Consider the following 21,588-nt stretch of genomic DNA (forward strand, 5'->3'; position numbering starts at 1 on the left):
TCCCCCTCCCCCTCCAACAGTGGTACAGCTTTCACATATACATGGTTTGCTATGATGTGGTTTCGTTTTTGGTTTGGGATGATAATCCTGATCTCCAGTATATGTTAGAAGATGGTTCTTCTTTTCACAAGGATGTCATGTCATAGTTTCTTTGTTTTCATTCTTGGATTTAGAGAAAAATTAAATATTTTGATATCCTTATTTCCATGTAACCATAAAATGGAATAAAATTAGAAAATCCGTATGGTTATTAATTTGTTTGTTTGTTTTCTTTAATTTACAGAATGCTCTTTTCAGTTGCATTAACAGAAATGAAAGTAAGTATATTGCCGATGGTTATACAAAGAGTCCAAAGAGTAAAACAGTTTATAGAACATGATTTAACTGTCCTAAATATTGCCATGATCCTGGCATTATAACTTAAGCTGTTAGTAAGCCATCCTAATGAATATGCGTAGTAAGATTCTGATAGGCTCTTGCCTTTGGGGTTGAAGTTCAGGCCATTCATGTATTATAACAATTCCCATGTCCTAATTGCAGATCTATAGAGCAGATATTAGAGCTAGATATGCTAGAGGAAGATCATCTCCCACTTGAATAAATAGGATTGCTTTCAGAAGTTAAGTACACCCACATTATATAGTATAGCATTTGCTGAGGGTTGCCTCTCAGTTCAATCAGCAGACGTTTGTTGAGTGCTTGTTCTGTGTGGGACAGATCTGTAGGGAACACGACCTGTGCACAAAGAACCCTAGTACCTGGTAAGAAATGGGATAGTGTCACTGATAAAGTGCTGTGGGAATCCGGAGGAGGGAGGGATCATATTGTGCTGGGGTACTTAGAGTGACTTCTTGGAGTTGGTAGCTGAGCTGGGCCCAGAAGGATGGGTAAGGTATGACAGGTAGAGATTGGAGGAAGGGCATTCCAGGTAAAGGAAATACTGAGAGCAGTTAGAGATGGGAAAACCTATGTGAGGAACGAGTTGTTTCAATTAGCTTGGCAGCAGGATCTATCAAAGCATAGTAAGAAACATTAACTGTCTATACTTTTTCTTCTGCCCTTTTTAACTGGGGCTTAGTTCAAGATTTTCCAGAAGGTCTCTCCCACCTAATGTTATGTCCTCCGACACTAGTGAGCAAGCCAGCCTAATGGGAGAGCTGAAGACAGGCATCCTTGTCCTATTCTCACTTGTCTTTTCTGTTGTCAACATTCCCCCCCACAACCATCCTCAGTTAATCCTCATTGAGGTTTACAGTGACAAATGCAGCCATTAAGAATTGTTCTTTGTGATGAAAGTGAATTCTTCCCTAATGGGCACAGTAAGTTTAGTAGTAATTACAAGTCAAAAATTTAGGTGACATAATAGGTATGAAATGGTTTCCTGATCCAGCAACTTGAGGCCTGTCCTGCATCAAATCAGTCTTAGTTTAGTTAATTTGTATGTTTTCATTATCTTTATTTCTGGAAGTACAGGAATTCCCTGCTCTTCAGTCTGTGGAATTCACTGGAAACTTGATTCTGGTTCTTCCATATCCATCTCTAATAATTATCAAGGATGTCCGTCCTGCTTCATCTTAACCTTTATCCTGGCTCCCTTCTGTTTCCCACAGACCCTCAGGCTCTCCTTTAAGGATCTCTTGCTCTTCTGCTTTATAAATCTCACATCTGTACCCACAGCTACTCATTCATTTCTCCCAGATACCTAAAAGTGTCCTCCATTAATTTTTTTAAATGCATAAATCCAGAGTCACATTTATTTCATATCTGGGTTTTACTTTTCAGTATTGAAGCTGGTCATATCAATTGTGAGGTGGAGACTGTTGATTTATTCTTAGAGATGTTCAAATTTTGAGCATCTTTGACTTTTGTTTCAATATATACAGCTATATAATTATCAGATTTATAAAATGAGTCTAATATCTCTTAGTTTTTACTGGTCCTACTTCGTAAATGTGAGGCATTTAGGGTTTTGTTTTATATTGTTTTTGTTTTTAGTAAACCTCTATAAATCCAATGCAGAAAGAAGCTGGGTTCTGTGGTTCTCAACATGGGTATTATTGGCACTTCGGGAGACATTTTTTGGTTTGTGGAACTGTCCTGTGCATCACAGGACATTTATCAGCTCTGATTCCTATGCATTAAATGCCAGCAGTAGTCCGTCCCCAAGTCATCACGACAACCAGAAATACTTCCACACACAGGCAAATTCTCCCAGGGGGGTGGTACTGCCCTGGTTGAGAACCACTGGGCTATTGACTATAAATTGACAGTGAGCACCTGACAGTTTCCCCATTGCTCTGCCTACAGTAGTGCTGATTTTAAATGCTTGTCTTCTATGGCACAGTCTTCTTTCTAAATTCAGAAACACACATATTGTTCCATCATTATTGTGATGATTTATTGTTAACAAAGGGCTGTTCCCATTTCAATGCCATCTTTTTCTCCCCCATAGTGGGCTCGGTTTGTTGCAGTTATGCAGGTCATCACACAAACTGCCGAGAATATTGTCAAGCCATTTTTCGAACAGACTCTTCTCCTGGTCCATCTCAGATCAAAGCAGTGGAAAATTATTGTGCCTCTGTTAGTCCACAGTTAATACACTGTGTGAACAATTATACCCAATCTTATCCAATGAGGAACCCAACAGATAGTAAGTAAAAGGGACATATTCCTCTCATTTCAATCTTTGATGAAAGATTTTATAAAAGGATATGGTTAGTTCTTATAGACCTCTCTAGTCTGGGTCACTTGGGAAACACCATTCTTCCTTTGAGTTTTATATTTGGCACACTGGGCATTGTTGTCACAGCTAAAAGGTGCCAAGAAAGATTGGGGCTGTCAAGGGTGTGAGGAAAGAGGGATTCTGTGTTCTGAGGGTGGAAGTTAATTGGTATGGATTTCTTGGAGGGAAGTTGGGAAATGACCATTAAAATTTAGAGTAACAATACTTTTTGATTTAGTGATTACATTTCTCAGAATTTGTCCAGCAAATAAAGGATGTTTGCTACAATATTGGTGGTAATAGAGAAAAATCAGAAATATGAAAGATGTTTGCTACAATATTGGTGGTAATAGAGAAAAATTAGAAATAATGCAAACATCCATCAATAGGGTATTAAATAAAAATTGATTAAATAAATTATGATGTATCTATATAACCAATAAGAAAAGTTTATATAGAAGGAAGTTCAAGATATCCTGCTAAGCAATAAAAGCAATTTGCAGAAATAAATGTATAGTGGAATGCATTTTTAGTTACACACCTATTTGTTCCACATTATGTATTTCTGTAAAGTTTAAATTTTTACCAATGAGCAGTTATTATCTTAGTAACAAAAATGTCATAAAAATGAGAAGACAGCCTGATACTTTCTTTAGTCAGGGAAATAAACCTGCACCTTATAGGTCTTCAAAATCTTAGCTTTGTAGGCCCTGGAATCCGTTTTCTTCATCTAGATGTGATCAGCTTTAAAGAACTAATTAACCAAACTGACAAAAAACTGATTTATAAGCCAGGTGCCAGTGTTTTGATTTACTCTGGGATATTGGGAGACTTGTTTTTATGAATTCAAAAGAAAGCAGTGCTGTGTGCCTTGTTTGGCCACTATCTAAGCCATATCCCTAAGGCTTTTGACCTTCTGTGGTGTGGCTGTGTGGTGAAAATGAGAGGATGAAGCATTTGCCATGAATAACCTTCATTCATTTTAAAGGCAGATTTGTCTTTTCTGACATTTAGACTATACAGAGGTGCTGCTGGAGCTAAGGAGGTAACAGCTTTAAAAAAGCAGAAAGATGTTTTAAGGAGCAAAAGAAAAACCATCTCTATTGTGTGTGCTAATACATGGGAATCAGGAAGAGAAGGCTGTAGACATTCCCACATAGGTCTTTTAAAAAGTCAGAGACACTGAGAAAACTCATTTAAGGAAACCTTTCTGAATTCTACAATCTGGTTGAAGATGTTCTTTCACTTCCTGATTCTTTGTAGAAATAAAAAACAGAAGTAAACTGATATCTTGATAGAGTATGATATTGTTTATTTAATTACAACTTTGGTTAATTAACTTAAACATATAAACCTGTATGCTATCCTGGACTGTGATGATACATGGTATTTGTGGTTGTTGCTGTAGAAATTAGTTATCTCTCTCAGGTTAAAAACATAATCCTTTTCAGACAGCTGTTTCTGGTAGGAATAATTCCAATTTGATCTGTAATACCTTTTCTAGAAACATAAAATACCTTGCATGTGAGGACTTCTTAGGTGTACGATGTCTTTGCATGATGCTAGAGATCCCATGATTGGGGATGATGCTAATATATAGCATGTCCACCCTTAGCGCCACATCTATTTGATAAACTTCAAAGTAATGGAGAGAGAATTTGGTAGGCTTTGTGTACTGCAGATAGTGACATCATGACTCAGAGTAGTACATCACCATGTTCTTCTCCAAACAGTGTGTTACATAAAACCAGCTAAATGAGCCACTTATATATTCTGAAAACGTAGGTTTATATTGCTGTGACAGAGCTGAAGACCATGCTTGTCAGATTGCCTGCAAGAGAATTCTGATGTCTAAGAAAACAGATACAGAGATTGTTGATGGCCTCATCGAGGGTTGTAAAACCCAGCCCTTGCCTCAGGATCCTCTGTGGCAGTGTTTTCTGGAAAGCTCACAATCTGTTCACCCTGGAGTCACTGTACACCCTCCTCCCTCAACAGGCCTTGATGGGGCTAAATTGCATTGTTGTTCTAAAGCAAACACTTCAACATGTAGGTCAGTATCTCATTTTCATTTATTAAAACCCAGTACAAAATGGCATTTTAATTAATGATTTTAAACCTAGCAAAGATACATTAATTCTTGCATTGTGTAGGCTTAGAATTTAGACGATATGAAATCTTTTATTCTTTCATCCAACAAAGATTTATTGAGCAACGTATATATACAAAGCATTGTTTTTGTACAATGAGTGTTAAAAGCACTGTGTTTTGGAGTGTAATTCTACCCTCAAGGAGATCAGTAAGTAAGCTTACAGTTTAGAAGATGTTTTTATCTGGTATCTCAGTGATGTTCTCTTTACTAAATCATAAAACTTTGGACTTAACCAACCTTTTGTTATATTGGTGGATAACCTGGATTGACACTTTATATCCAAAGTTAGATAGCAGTGTATTGGCATCCATTTGAGTGATATAATTAGAGATTTAAAAAAACTTAACAATACATAGATAGGACAGAGGAAACACAGAGACAAGAATAAATGGAGACCAATAATTATGGTCATAGTAGAACACAGGTGAAATATGTTTGCTTTATTAGAGATATTTTGGGTGAAAAAGGACAACATGTTACTAGAATGTCCTGGAATGAATATGAGATATCAGGAGTGAAACCATCTTTCCTGTGGTGTCTAATTTAGATGAACCTTTAGCAAAAATTCATGGTTAGGATAGCTCATTAACCTTTACCAAATAGATGAAAAATCTGGAAACTATCCAAAGAAAATTAACAGAGGAGCTTAAAGGGAAATTAAGTTGGCCCTGTAATTAAGGAAATTTAGGTTGCATATAGGAGTTAATAAATGTATTCATGAGAGGGATGCTGAGTAGCTGTGAAATGTCCATAAAAGAGTTTATGCCTACATAAAGCCATGGGGGTTGGAATACTGTGTAGACCCTGAAGAACTTCTGTAAGAAACACTATTTCTTCTGTCTTACCTTGAGGTAGGATATTATGGTTTGCTGAATGCTTTCACTTCATCTCATTTGGTCCTCATGAAACTTTGTGAGGTGGTTGGGCGAAGTAGTAGTATAATTCTTGCTTCACATATAGGAAACTAACTCTGAGATGTTAAAAATGTGCCCAAGGTCATACAGAAAGTTAAAGACCAGAGAAAAGAAAGACCAGTTTCCAGATCAAGGTACCTGATATAACTGATCTCAGCTTCTTCAATCCATTTTTCATTCCCATAGATTGTAAACTCCATTGAAAGCAGGCACCCTGTCTATTTTATTCACCAAGGCATGTCCAGAGCCTCAAATACGATGTGACGACAAAATAGGCACTCAGTAAGCATGGTAGAATGAGTGAACAAACTTGTAAAAGTAAGATACCCTCCTCATAGGGGAAATGAGGGCCAAATAAACTATGAGGGGAGTGGAGAATTTTTACTTGTGACTTTGTATATATTTTTAGTATTAACATTTCTTATAGTGAACATAATTACTTTTATAAATAAAAATTAAACTAATGAATATGATATGTGAAAGCACTTTGGAAATAGAAATATTGTTTGAGCTATACATGTGCATTTAAGTTGCTTTGTAATCATCAAGTACTGAAAAGAAGAATATCATATATTAGCTACAGTATTATACAGAGGCTTTGGAATTTATAAGCCTTAACGTTTAGGCTATCTTGGTATATATTAAGGAATATACATGGCTTTGGGTTAGTTTTTCAGGGAGAAATTAGTGAGCCCTAAGTCTATAATGATTCTCAAAATTCTAAGTCCCTTGTCATGGTTTTACCTCCTGTGACTGGAATACGGATGTAACAGAAGATATTTTTGTGGAGGCAAAATCATGTGCTTCACGCTTAAGTAAAGGTAAAAGAGAGATCACCAGAAAGATATGGGGGTAATAATGTACCAAGAATTAATAAGGATATGCAAATACTATAATAGAACATTAAATTTGGCACCGGACTTTCTAATAACCATGTCAAGAAGGGAAGAGATAAACGATAAAAGAAGGCCTAACTGTTTTCCATGGAAAAGATAGTTTTTTGGCTCTGACTTCTAGGAGATAGATCTTAGTCTTTTGTTTTTTGTACTTTATTCTCATTTATATTCCAAGGTATAGGAACAAACTTGTAAAAGTACGATACCCTCCTCATAGGGGAAATTATGAGGGTCAAATAAAATATGAGGGGAGTGGAGAATTTTTACTTGTGACTTTGTATACATTTTTAGTATTAAAATTTCTTATAGTGAACATAATTATTTTTATAAATAAATATTAAACTAATGAATATGATATACAAAAGCACTTTGGAAATAGTAGAAATATTGTTTGAGCTATACGTGTGCATTTAAGTTGCTTGTATTTATCAAGTACTATACTATTCCAAGGTATAGTTCATAGAATTTGAGTTTTATGCAAATCAAGTATTTATTCATTTAGTTCATCTATATGGTTCTGCCTTTATGCTTTTGTTTCAGGGAACTGTGTACTAAACTTTATAGCATGAGCTGGGGCAATACACAGAGTTGGCAAGAGTTTGATCGCTTTTGTGAATACAATCCAGTGGAAGTATCCATGTTGACCTGTTTAGCAGATGTTCGGGAACCTTGCCAGTTGGGCTGTAGAAACCTTACTTACTGTACTAATTTTAACAACAGGTAGGAACAAATTATTTCATGGAATGAAAATGTTTTTACCATTAATGATCTTGTTGCAAAATAAGCATAAATACTACTTTACTCTGTTTTTTGTTCCTGCTATGTTAAAAGGAAGTAGTATTTCTTTATGATTTCACCTTTAAACTTAATAATCCATCTGGTAAATCATCTGTGGGACAGGAAATATTATAACAAAGCCCCTCCTAATCTGGAGATACCTGCAGGTTCTAGAATTTAGAGAATCACTGCCTTCAGTCTACCATCCTTCTGCGCTCCCTTCTATACCCCACCAGTGGATACAATTCATTGCAGATTAAATCATTGCAAACTATTTGATCACCAAATTTCCAAGGACACAATTCATTACAGAATAAATTGTGAACTATTTGATCATGCAAATGTCTGCCTGTGAAAAGTTTACTTTGAAGGACCTTCTGACTGGTTGACTTCCCCTTCAGTGAGTCTCCTCTTTTATAAAAAAAATACTTTCCTTGCAGAAGCAATTTGAATGGGTGTTTTCCTAAGGGGTTTCAAGTATAATAAGAAAAATAAGGCCAAGAACTGAGCCTTTGGACATGTCCGCAGTTAATAGCTGAAGAAACAGTGAAGAAAACATAAAAAGGGCATCCAGGGGCTCAAAATGAGAAAACAGCTTCCATACAGAAAAGCCAAAAATGGTGAGTTTCCTAAAGAAGAGGTGAATGACTGTGCACCATAGCCTAGCAATCAAGAAGGCAAAAATGGAAGAGAATCATTCAGCTGGACCAGAAGGCAGTCCTAGATATTTCTGTCAGAGGATGTTTACCTCAAGCTAACACACATTCTATCCTATTAAAAGTATTCAGAATATTATTTTGAGTAATAAAATTGAGGTATCTTTACAATTAATGATAAAGTGTTGGCCAGTAAGGACCTGACTTAGAGTTTGAGGTAATGAACAAATTTGAAATCTAGGAAGTGCTTGAGGTTAAACTTGGAACACATAGTTTTGGCTTCTGGTGTGTCATATTGACACACCAGTCAATACCAATTACAAATTCTGCACAAATTATAAAAGAATGGTTATTTCAGGGGATTGGAGGGTGACCAAAAGCAGGCAGAAATTGGAGGGACTACTCTTGAAAGATAGGAGCCATAATGCACTTTTCCCTCAGGGTCACTCTCAGTCTCCTTGCATGGGGAATAAAACTCAAGCAGAAAGCAGTAGTCTTAGTGGACTGAAGAGACAGATTAGAGTTTGGGGCTACCAGTGTGGCTAGATATTGAAAGCGGAAATCCCAGAAAGGAAGGAACCACAAAAGGAGATGCTCCAGAATCTACAAACTCCCCTTAAATCCTTGGCTAACTCTGAAGGTGCATTTGTAGTGTCGTCCTACAAGGAACCCAGGGGAAAATAATAGGTGGAAGGCTAAAATAAGATAAGCATAGATTACATCCATTGTCTGCTGCTGAGCAAACAGTCTTTAGAATTCAATTCATACCAAGTTAGAGGGGCCTGGTAACACCTCAAACTTTTCATTGAAACCCCATAAATGCCACACCTTGGGAATGAGGACCACATCCTAGGACTAAGGTTAAAACTGAAATAGACCCACCTTAACAAACTCTGAAACTATGCCTCACAAGAACAAGGTATTTGCCAATAATTTAATTGCCTAAACCAAAAGCTCAACATTCATCAAAAGAAGATATCAAAATCCAGAATCTCCATAATCTCCAGTCATGCACAGTGTCTATTAATATAATCAGAAATTACAGGAAATGAAGAAAATGGAAAATATGAGCCATAGTCAAGAGAAAAAACAATAAAACCCCAAATGACCCAGACTATGAAATTAGCAAATAAGGACTTCGGAATAATTGCTGTAAATTTGTTAAAAGATCTACAGGTAAAGATGGATATAGGTGAATAAATGGGTTATATGGGGAGGGATATGGAAACACCAAAAAAGAATCAAATATGTACATATAGAACTGAAACATAACATTGTCTGAAGTCAAAAAATTTATTGGCAGGGATTGAAAACAGATTGGCTGCAACAGAAGAAAGAATCAATGACCTTGAAGACGGCTCAATAGAAATTGTCTAAACTGAAGCACAAAAAGAATAAGTGACCTAGCATTTATAATTGGAATTCAGAAGGAAAGGAAATAAAGGGACAGAGAAATATTTGGCTAAACACTGAAATTTTTCCAAATTTGGTCAAATATTTTACTCTACTTCTTGAGGAACCTTAGCAAACCCCAAGTAAGATAAATACAAAGAAAACCCACCCTAGTCAGACTGCTAAAAACCAAAGATAAAGAGAAATCATAGAAGTAAACAAGGAGGGGAAAAGACGAATTACATATGATGGACTAACAATAAAAATGACAGTTGATTTCCTTTTAGAAGCAGCAAAGGACCAAAGACCATTGAGTGGTATCCTTACAGTGCTCAGAGGAAAAAAAACTGTCAAACCAGAATCTTACATTTAGTGAAAATATCCTTCAAAAAATAAGGTGAAATAAAGATCTATCTAGATATTTTTTAAATCTTAGAGAATTTGCTGCCATCAGATTCACATTACAGGAAATTCTTCAGTCTGAAGGAAAATACCAGATGAAAACTCATCTACAGGAAAGATTGAAGAGAACTGGAAATGGAAAATTTGTAGGTAAAGGGAAGAATTTCTTTTATTCTTCAAAAGTCAATTGGTTAAAGCAAAAATAATAGTAATATATTGTAGGTCTATAATATACATATAAGTAGAATATATAAAGCACAAAGGATGGGAGATGTAAATAGAAGTATATTGTAAGTTTCTTAAATTATTTTTGCAGTGGTGTAATAGTAACTCAGGGAAAATGGAAAGAAATTATGGATACATATAATGCCTACAGCAACCATTAAGTAAAAAAAATAATACAAAGACAGTATAGCAAAGAAGCAAATAGAAAATATGGAATGAAATACTGAAAAAACAAAATACTTGACCAACCCAAAAAAGAAGACAGAAGAGAGGAGTCAAAACAGTAAAGATGATAGAGTTTTAAACCCAATCGTATCAATAATTACATTAAATATAAATGGACTAAACACATCAATAAATACAGAGATTGTCAGAAAGACAGAATTATTGTCAGAGATAAAGAAGATCACCTCACAATGATAAAGGGTCAATTTATCATGAAGATATGATAATCCTAAATAGAAACAAACCAAATGCCAGAACCTTAAAATACATAAAACAAAAATTGACAGAAATAAAGGTATAAATAGAGAAATCCCCAATCATAGTTGAAGATTTTTTCCCTTAAACTTTTCATTTTGAAATAATTTCAAACTTACAGAACAGTTGCAAAACTATTACAAACCCATGCACAGAATACCAACTAGAGACCCAAATACACCAATTTTAACATTTTGCCACATTTTCTGTATCATTCTATCTTTCCATCTATCAATTCATACATCTGTTTATTGATCTGTTTTCTAAACATTTGAGAGTAGCTTGTGTACATCACATTCCTTGAACACATAATACTTCCAATTACATTTCCTAAGAACAAGGATATTCACTTATGTAACCACCTTAAGAACAGTTATCAAATTCAAGAACTAACATTGATACAAAGCTTACAGTCAGTATTTCAATTTTTTTCCATATGTCCCAATAATGTTCTTTTTTAAAAAAAACTTATCAGAACAGCCATGCATAAAATACAGAATTCGCTTTTATAACCCTATTATTAACAACTTGCATTGGTGTGGAACATTTGTTATGATTGATGATAGCACATTTTTATAATTGTACTATTAGCTATAGTACATGGGTTAGCTCAGAATTCACTATTTGTATAGTTCCATGGATATATATTTTTTTCATTTTGTTCTGTTACCATGTATACAACCTAATATTTCCCCTTTTAACCATGTTCAGATATAGATTTCAGCGCTATTAATTATGTTCACAATGTTGTGCTACCATCACCACCATCCATTACCAAAACATTTCCATCATTCCAAATAGTTGGAGATTTTAAAGTCCCTCTCTCAATAATAGGTAGAACAAACAGAAATTGATAAGGATACAGAAGATTTGAACAACATATGCTGGGTCATAAAACAAGTCTCAATAAACGCCAAAAGATTTATATCATACAACATATATTCTCTGGACACAAAAGAATTAAATTAGAAAGCAATAACAATATAATATCTAGAAATTCTCTCAAATATTTGGAAAGTAAATAATATATTTCTAAATAATCCATAAGTCAAAGAAGAAATCACAAGGGAATTTAGAAAATACTTTGAACTGAATGATTGTGAAAGCACAATAAATCAAAAATTGTCTGTAAGAAGAAGGAATGTAAGAAACTATAGAGGTGGACAGTCTGGGACAAAGGCCTGCTGGCTTCAAACACCTGGGAAAGTGAGGTCTATCCCTGGGAAACAAAGGAGACAACCAAACTCCTGTAGATAGTGGAACTCCAAAACAACTAGCAAGCAAAAGCCCAGGACAAGACAGAGACATGCAAACAGAGAAAACCCTGCACACTGCATTTGCCTTTTTTGGGCAGACTTTCCTGATAGGAGGGCTGAAGCTCAAGAAAATCTCTGTCTTATTACCAACTGGTTACAAAACCAAGAAACAGACATCACAGGAAATAAATCCCAGAGTTAACGTTTTAAAATATTAAAATGTACAGTGTGCAACAAAAATATGCAAGACAAACAAAGAAACAGGAAATGTTGGCCCATTCAATAGAAGAGGATAAAAATCCAGAAAACACCAATGAGGAAGGCAAAAATATGGACATACCAAACAAAGCCTTGAAAAATGATCTTAAAAACACTAATGAGCCGGAGGCGGGGCAAGATGGTGGACTGGTGAGGTGTATGTTTTAGTTACTCCTCCAAGAAAGTAGGTAGAAAGCCAGGAACTGCGTGGAATGGACACCACAGAGCAATCTGACTTTGGGCATACTTCATACAACACTCATGAAAACGTGGAACTGCTGAGATCAGCGAAATCTGTAAGTTTTTGTGGCCAGGGGATCCGCGCCCCTCCCTGCCAGGCTCAGTCCCGTGGGAGGAGGGGCTGTCAGCTCCGGGAAGGAGAAGGGAGAACTGCAGTGGCAGCCCTTATTGGAAACTCATTCTACTGATCCAAATTCCAACCACAGATAGACTGAGACCAGACACCAGAGAATCTGAGAGCAGCCAGCACAGCAGAGAGGAGACAGACATAGAAAAAAACAGCACGAAAAACTCCAAAATAAAAGCGGAGGATTTTTGGAGTTCTGGTGAACATAGAAAGGGGAAGGGCAGAGCTCAGGCCCTCAGGCTCATATGCAAATCCCAAAGAAAAGCTGATCTCTCTGCCCTGTGGAACTTTCCTTAATGGCCCTAATTGCTTTGTCTCTTAGCATTTCAATAACACATTAGATCTCTGAGGAGGGCCTTTTTTTTTTTTTTTTTTTTTAATCCTTTTTTCTTTTTCTAAAACAATTACTCTAAGAAGCCCAATACAGAAAGCTTCAAAGACTTGCAATTTGGGCAGGTCAAGACAAGAGCAGAAGTAAGAGAGTTCTGAGACAAAAGGCAATAATCCAGTGGCTGAGAAATTTCACTAAACACCACAACTTCCCAAGAAAAGGGGGGTGTCCGCTCACAGCCATCATCCTGGTGGACAGGAAACACTCCTGCCCATCGCCAGCCCCATAGCCCGGAACTGCCTCACACAACCCAGTGTGACAGAAGTGCTTCAAATAACAGACATGCTCCACAAAACTGGGCGTGAACATTAGCCTTCCCTGCAACCTCAGCTGATTGTCCCAGAGTTGGGAAGGTGGAGCAGTGTGAATTAACAAAGCCCCATTCAACCATCATTGCAGCAGACTGGGAGCCTCCCTACACAGCCCAGCAGCCCAGAACCGCCCTGGGGGGACGGCACTCACCTGTGACATAGCACAGTCATCCCTCAACAGAGGACCAGGGGGTGCACGGCCTGGAAGAGGGACCCACTCGCAAGTCTCAGGAGCCATACGCCAATACCAAGGATTTGTGGGTCAGTGGCAGAGACAAACTGTGGCAGGACTGAACTGAAGGATTAGACTATTGCAGCAGCTTTAAAACTCCAGGATCACCAGGGAGATTTGATTGTTAGAGCCACCCCCCCTCCCTGACTGCCCAGAAACACGCCCCATATAAAGAGTGGGCAACACCAACTACACACGCAAGCTTGGTACACCAATTGGACCCCACAAGACTCACTCCCCCACTCACCACAAAGGCTAAGCAGGGGTGAACTGGTTTGTGGAGAACCGGTGGCTCGTGGACGCCACCTGCTGGTTAGTTAGAGAAAGTGTACTCCACAAAGCTGTAGATCTGATAAATTAGAGATAAGGACTTCAATTGGTCTACACATCCTAAAAGAACCCTATCAAGTTCAGCAAATGCCAAGAGGCCAAAAACAACAGAAAATTATAAAGCATATGAAAAAACCAGATGATATGGATAACCCAAGCCCAAGCACCCAAATCAAAAGATCAGAAGAGACACAGCACCTAGAGGAGCTACTCAAAGAACTAAAGATGAACAATGAGACCATAGTACAGAATACAAAGGATATCAAGAAGACCCTAGAAGCATAAAGAAGACATTGCAAGACTAAATAAAAAAATGGATGATCTTATGGAAATTAAAGAAACTGTTGACCAAATTAAAAAGATTCTGGACACTCATAGTACAAGGCTAGAGGAAGTTGAACAACGAATCAGTGACCTGGAAGATGACAGAATGGAAAATGAAAGCATAAAAGAAAGAATGGGGAAAAAAATTGAAAAAATCGAAATGGACCTCAGGGATATGATAGATAATATGAAACGTCCGAATATAAGATTCATTGGTGTCCCAGAAGGGGAAGAAAAGGGTAAAGGTCTAGGAAGAGTATTCAAAGAAATTGTTGGGGAAAATGTCCCAAATCTGCTAAACAACATAAATACACAAATCATAAATGCTCAGCGAACTCCAAATAGAATAAATCCAAATAAACCCACTCCGAGACATACACTGATCACACTGTCAAACACAGAAGAGAAGGAGCAAGTTCTGAAAGCAGCAAGAGAAAAGCAATTCACCACATACAAAGGAAACAGCATAAGACTAAGTAGTGACTTCTCAGCAGCCACCATGGAGGCAAGAAGGCAGTGGCACGATATATTTAAAATTCTGAGTTAGAAAAATTTCCAGCCAAGAATACTTTATCCAGCAAAGCTCTCCTTCAAATTTGAGGGAGAGCTTAAATTTTTCACAGACAAACAAATGCTGAGAGAATTTGCTAACAAGAGACCTGCCCTACTGGAGATACTAAAGGGAGCCCTACAGACAGAGAAACAAAGAAAGGACAGAGAGACTTGGAGAAAGGTTCAGTACTGAAGAGATTCGGTGTGGGTACAATAAAGGATATTAATAGAGAGAGGGGAAAAATATGACAAACATAAACCAAAGGATAAGATGGCCGATTCAAGAAATGCCTTCACGGTTATAACGTTGAATGTAAATGTATGAAACTCCCCAATTAAAAGATATAGATTCGCAGAATGGATCAAAAAAAATGAACCATCAATATGTTGCATACAAGAGACTCATCTTAGACACAGGGACACAAAGAAATTGAAAGTCAAAGGATGGAAAAAAATACTTCATGCAAGCTACAGCCAAAAGAAAGCAGGTGTAGCAATATTAATCTCAGATAAAATAGACTTTAAATGCAGGGATGTTTTGAGAGACAAAGAAGGCCACTACATACTAATAAAAGGGGCAATTCAACAAGAAGAAATAACAATCGTAAATGTCTATGCACCCAATCAAGGTGCCACAAAATACATGAGAGAAACACTGGCAAAACTAAAGGAAGCAATTGATGTTTCCACAATAATTGTGGGAGACTTCAACACATCACTCTCTCCTATAGATAGATCAACCAGACAGAAGACCAATAAGGAAATTGAAAACCTAAACAATCTGATAAATGAATTAGATTTAACAGACATATACAGGACATTACATCCCAAATCACCAGGATACACATACTTTTCTAGTGCTCATGGAACTTTCTCCAGAATAGATCATATGCTGGGACATAAAACAAGCCTCAGTAAATTTAAAAAGATTGAAATTATTCAAAGCACATTCTCTGACCACAATGGAATACAATTAGGAGTCAATAACCATCAGAGACTTAGAAAATTCACAAATACCTGAAGGTTAAACAACACACTCCTAAACAATCAGTGGGTTAAAGAAGAAATAGCAAGAGAAATTGCTAAATATATAGAGACGAATGAAAATGAGAAGACAACATACCAAAACCTATGGGATGCAGCAAAAGCAGTGCTGAGGGGGAAATTTATAGCACTAAACGCATACATTTAAAAGGAAGAAAGAGCCAAAATCAAAGAACTAATGGATCAACTGAAGAAGCTAGAAAGTGAACAGCAAACCAATCCTAAACCAAGGAGAAGAAAAGAAATAACAACGATTAAAGCGGAAATAAATGACACAAAGAACAAAAAAACAATAGAGAGGATAAATGTCACCAAAAGTTGGTTCTTTGAAAAGATCAACAAGATTGACAAGCCCCTAGCTAGACTGACAAAATCAAAAAGAGAGAAGACCCATATAAACAAAATAATGAATGAAAAAGGTGACATAACTGCAGATCCTGAAAAAATTAAAAAAAATTGTAAGAGGATACTATGAACAACTGTATGGCAACAAACTGGATAATGTAGAGGAAATGGACAATTTCCTGGAAACATATGTACAACCTAGACTGACCAGAGAAGAAATGGAAGACCTCAATCAACCCATCACAAGCAAAGAGATCCAATCAGCAATCAGTCATCAAAAGTCTTCCCACAAATAAATGCCCAGGGCCAGATGGCTTCACAGGGGAATTCTACCAAACTTTCCAGAAAGAACTGACACCAATCTTACTCAAACTCTTTCAAAACATTGAAGAAAATGGAACACTACCTAACTCATTTTATGAAGCTAACATCAATCTAATACCAAAACCAGGCAAAGATGCTACAAAAAAGGAAAACTTCCGGCCAATCTCCCTAATGAATATAGATGCAAAAATCCTCAACAAAATACTTGCAAATCGAATCCAAAGACACATTAAAAAAATCATACACCATGACCAAGTTGGATTCATTCCAGGCATGCAAGGATGGTTCAACATAAGAAAATCAATCAATGTATTACAACACATTAACAAGTCAAAAGGGAAAAATCAATTGATCATCTCAATAGATTCTGAAAAAGCATTTGACAAAATCCAACATCCGTTTTTGATAAAAACACTTCAAAAGGTAGGAATTGAAGGAAATTTCCTCAATATGATAAAGAGCATATATGAAAAACCCACAGCCAGCATAGTACTCAATGCTGAGAGACTGAAAGCCTTCCCTCCAAGATCAGGAACAAGACAGGATGCCCGCTGTCACCACTGTTATTCAACATTGTGCTGGAAGTGCTAGCCAGGGCAATCCGGCAAGACAAAGAAATAAAAGGCATCCAAATTGGAAAAGAAGAAGTAAAACTGTCATTGTTTGAAGATGATATGATCTTATATCTGGAAAACCCTGAGAAATCGACGATACAGCTACTAGAGCTAATAAATTTAGCAAAGTAGCGGGATACAAGATTAATGCACATAAGTCAGTAATGTTTCTATATGCTAGAAATGAACAAACTGAAGAGACACTCAAGAAAAAGATACCATTTCAATAGCAACTAAAAAAATCAAGTACCTAGGAATAAACTTAAGCAAAGATGTAAAAGACCTATACAAAGAAAACTACGTAACTCTACTAAAAGAAATAGAAGGGGACCTTAAAAGATGGAAAAATATTCCATGTTCATGGATAGGAAGGCTAAATGTCATTAAGATGTCAATTCTACCCAAACTCATCTACAGATTCAATGCAATCCCAATCAAAATTCCAACAACCTACTTTGCAGACTTGGAAAAGCTAGTTATCAAATTTATTTGGAAAGGGAAGATGCCTCGATTTGCTAAAGACACTCTAAAAAAGAAAAACGAAGTGGGAGGACTTACACTCCCTGACTTTGAAGCTTACTATAAAGCCACAGTGGTCAAAACAGCATGGTACTGGCACAAAGATTGACATATAGATCAATGGAATCGAATTGAGAATTGAGAGATAGACCCTCAGATCTATGGCCGACTGATCTTTGATAAGGCCCCCAAAGTCACTGAACTGGGTCATAATGGTCTTTTCAACAAATGGGGCTGGGAGAGTTGGATATCCATATCCAAAAGAATGAAAGAGGACCCCTACCTCACCCCCTACACAAAAATTAACTCAAAATGGATGAAAGATCTCAGTATAAAAGAAAGTACCATAAAACTCCTAGAAGATAATGTAGGAAAACATCTTCAAGACCTTGTATTAGGCAGCCACTTCCTAGACTTTACACCCAAAGCACAAGCAACAAAAGAAAAAATAGATAAATGGGAACTCCTCAAGCTTAGAAGTTTGTGCACCTAAAAGGAATTTCTCAAAAAGGTAAAGAGGCAGCCAACTCAATGGGAAAAAATTTTTGGAAACCATGTATCTGACAAAAGACTCATATCTTGCATATATAAAGAAATCCTACAACTCAATGACCATAGTACAGACAGCCCAATTATAAAATGGGCAAAAGATATGAAAAGACAGTTCTCTGAAAAGGAAATACAAATGGCCAAGAAACACATGAAAAAATGTTCAGCTTCACTAGCTATTAGAGAGATGCAAATTAAGACCACAATGAGATACCATCTCACACCGATTAGAATGGCTGCCATTAAACAAACAGGAAACTAGAAATGCTGGAGGGGATGTGGAGAAATTGGAACTCTTATTCATTGTTGGTGGGACTGTATAATGGTTCAGCCACTCTGGAAGTCAGTCTGGCAGTTCCTTAGAAAACTAGATATAGAGTTACCATTCGATCCAGCGATTGCACTTCTCGGTATATACCCGGAAGATCGGAACGCAGTGACACAAACAGATATCTGCACGCCAATGTTCATAGCAGCATTATTCACAATTGCCAAGAGATGGAAACAACCCAAAGGTCCTTCAACAGATGAGTGGATAAATAAAATGTGGTATATACACATGATGGAATACTACACGGCAGTAAGAAGGAATGACCTCATGAAACATACGACAACATGGATGAACCTTGAAGACATAATGCTGAGCGAAATAAGCCAGGCACAAAAAGAGAAATATTATATGCTACCACTAATGTGAACTTTGAAAAATGTAAAACGAATGGTTTCTAACGTGGAATGTAGGGGAACTAGCAATAGAGAGCAATTAAGGAAGGGGGAACAGTAATCCAAGAAGAACAGATATGCTATTTAACGTTCTGGGAATGCCCAGGAATGACTATGGTCTGTTTATTTCTGATGGATATAGTAGGAGCAAGTTCACAGAAATGTTGCTATATTATGTAACTTTCTTGGGGTAAAGTAGGAACATGTTGGAAGTAAAGCAGTTATCTTAGGTTAGTTGTCTTTTTCTTACTCCCTTGTTATGGTCTCTTTGAAATGTTCTTGTATTGTATGTTTGTTTTTTGTTTTTTATTTTTTTTTTCATACAGTTGATTTAAAAAAGAAAAAAAGTTAAAAAAAAAACAAAAACAAGGAAAAAAATATGTAGTGCCCCCTTGAGGAGCCTGTGGAGAATGCAGGAGTATTGGCCTACCCCACCTCAATGGTTGCTAACATGACCACAGACATAGGGGACTGGTGGTTTGATGGGTTGAGCCCTCTACCATAGGTTTTACCCTTGGGAAGACGGTCGCTGCAAAGGAGAGGCTAGGCCTCCCTATAACTGTGCCTAAGAGCGTCCTCCCGAATGCCTCTTTGTTGCTCAGATGTGGCCCTCTCTCTCTGGCTAAGCCAACTTGAAAGGTGAAATCACTGCCCTACCCCCTACGTGGGATCAGACACCCAGGGGAGTGAATCTCCCTGGCAATGTGGAATATGACTCCCGGGGAGGAATGTAGACCTGGCATCGTGGGACGGAGAACATCTTCTTGACCAAAAGGGGGATGTGAAAGGAAATGAAATAAGCTTCAGTGGCAGAGAGAATCCAAAAGGAGCCGAGAGGTCACTCTGGTGGGCACTCTTACGCACAATTTAGACAACCCTTTTTAGGTTCTAAAGAATTGGGGTAGCTGGTGGTGGATACCTGAAACTATCAAACTACAACCCAGAACCCATGAATCCCGAAGACAATTGTATAAAAATGTAGCTTATGAGGGGTGACAATGGGATTGGGAAAACCATAAGGACCACACTCCCCTTTGTCTAGTTTATGGATGGATGAGTAGAAAAATAGGGGAAGGAAACAAACAAACAAACAGACAGAGGTACCCAGTGTTCTTTTTTACTTCAATTGCTCTTTTTCACTTTAATTATTATTCTTATTATTTTTGTGTGTGTGCTAATGCAGGTGTCAGGGATTGATTTATGTGATGAATGTACAACTATGTAATGGTACTGTGAACAATTGAATGTACGATTTGTTTTGTATGACTGCATGGTATGTGAATATATCTCAATAAAATGAAGATTAAAAAATAAATAAATGAAGGGCTATGAAAACTGGAAAAAAAAAACACTAATGAAAATACAGAGAAGAAACAAAAGGACATCAGGAAAACAATGAACTTGCAATATGAGAGTCGTAGTAAAGAGATAGAAATTGTAAAAAGGGATCAAAGAGAACTAGTGTCATTGAAGACCAAAATAACTGAAATGAAAATTCCTAGGAGGGTTTCAAGAGCAGATTGGAGCCGGCAGAAGAAAGAATCAGTGAACTTCAAGACAGTAAACTTGAAATGAGTCAGGGTGAGGAGCAGAAAGGAAAAAGAAATACTAAAAGCAAAAATAGCCTACAACACCTCTGGGACACCATCAGCTGCACCAGTATACACATTATGGGGGTCCTAGAAGGAGAAGAAAGAGACAAGGAGGCAGAAGAAATAGTCAAAGAAATAATCACAGAGAACTCCCCAAGCTTAGCAAAGAAGGTGAATATGCGCATCCAAGAAACCCAGAGAACACCAAACATAATAAACATACAGAAAAATACATCATGTCATTTATTGATCACACTTTCAAATGCAAAAGAGAAGGAGAGACTTCTGGGAGCTGCAAGAGAAAAACAACGTGTTATATACAAGGGAGTTCCAATTAGATTGAGGGCCGATTTCTTCTCAAAAACCACAAAGGCAAGAAAGCAGTGGGTTAAAATACTTAAAGGGCTAAAAGAAAACAACTGCCAGCCAAGAATTTTCTATCCAGCAAGACTGTCTTTCAAAATGAGGAGGAGATTAAGACATTCTCAGGTAAACAAAAGCTGAGGGAGTTCATCACCACTACACCTGCCCTATAAGCAATGCTAAAGGGAGTTCTTTCAGACTGAAAGGAAAGGACACTAGGCAGTGCTTCAAAGTGGCATAAAGAAATAAAGACCTGTGGTATAGTTAACCATTTGGGTAATTATAAACGCCAGTACTATTGTAGTGCATTGTTTGGTATTTAATTCCACTTCTTCCTACAGGTGCTAAAATGCAAATGCATGAAAAGCAATGATAAATTTAGATTTTGAGACATACAATGTACAAAGATACAAGTGGTAACAAGTACAAAAAAATGGTGGGTGGACAGAGGGGCATAGTTAAAGTATATGTGCATGCTAATTGAAGTTAAATTGGTATAAAACCAAATATGATTGTTATATATTTAGTATTTAAAATTTAAACCTTGGGGGAACCTAAGATGGCGGTTAAGAGAGACAGGGCAAAAAAAATACCTTCATGAAAAATGCTAGATAGAAGCCAGAAAGTGACCCAGAACACCAGTTCCAGCAATGCACCAGCTTGACAAGGTCTGCTAAATCCACAGGGACCATGCACTTGGTGAAACCAGGAGTCTGCGTTCTGAAATAAGTGAGTAAGCCTGCTGAATATCCAGCAGCCACACTGTGGTGTGGGGAAACCATGGATTGGCGTTTGGAGGCGGACTAGTTCTTTTTTGAAAAACCCAAAAGTGGCTGCAGATATGGCAGCGAGAACTGCACAGTGAAGCGCGGCAGGAG

General features: G+C 37.2%; 1 protein-coding gene across 3 annotated transcripts in view; it reads left to right on the forward strand.

Moving 5' to 3' along the window:
- Window positions 1-21,588, forward strand: part of RECK (reversion inducing cysteine rich protein with kazal motifs) — a 115,724-nt gene that overhangs the window by 39,670 nt on the left and 54,466 nt on the right. For all 3 annotated transcript variants that reach the window (XM_037797618.1, XM_037797619.1, XM_037797621.1), the window contains 4 exons: window positions 284-317; window positions 2,453-2,650; window positions 4,508-4,775; window positions 7,225-7,404. In XM_037797618.1, the coding sequence (XP_037653546.1) occupies window positions 284-317; window positions 2,453-2,650; window positions 4,508-4,775; window positions 7,225-7,404 (680 nt within the window). The remainder of the gene's footprint in view (window positions 1-283; window positions 318-2,452; window positions 2,651-4,507; window positions 4,776-7,224; window positions 7,405-21,588) is intronic.

This window comes from Choloepus didactylus, chromosome 10, assembly GCF_015220235.1.
Source record: "Choloepus didactylus isolate mChoDid1 chromosome 10, mChoDid1.pri, whole genome shotgun sequence".
Classification (NCBI taxonomy): domain Eukaryota; kingdom Metazoa; phylum Chordata; class Mammalia; order Pilosa; family Megalonychidae; genus Choloepus; species Choloepus didactylus.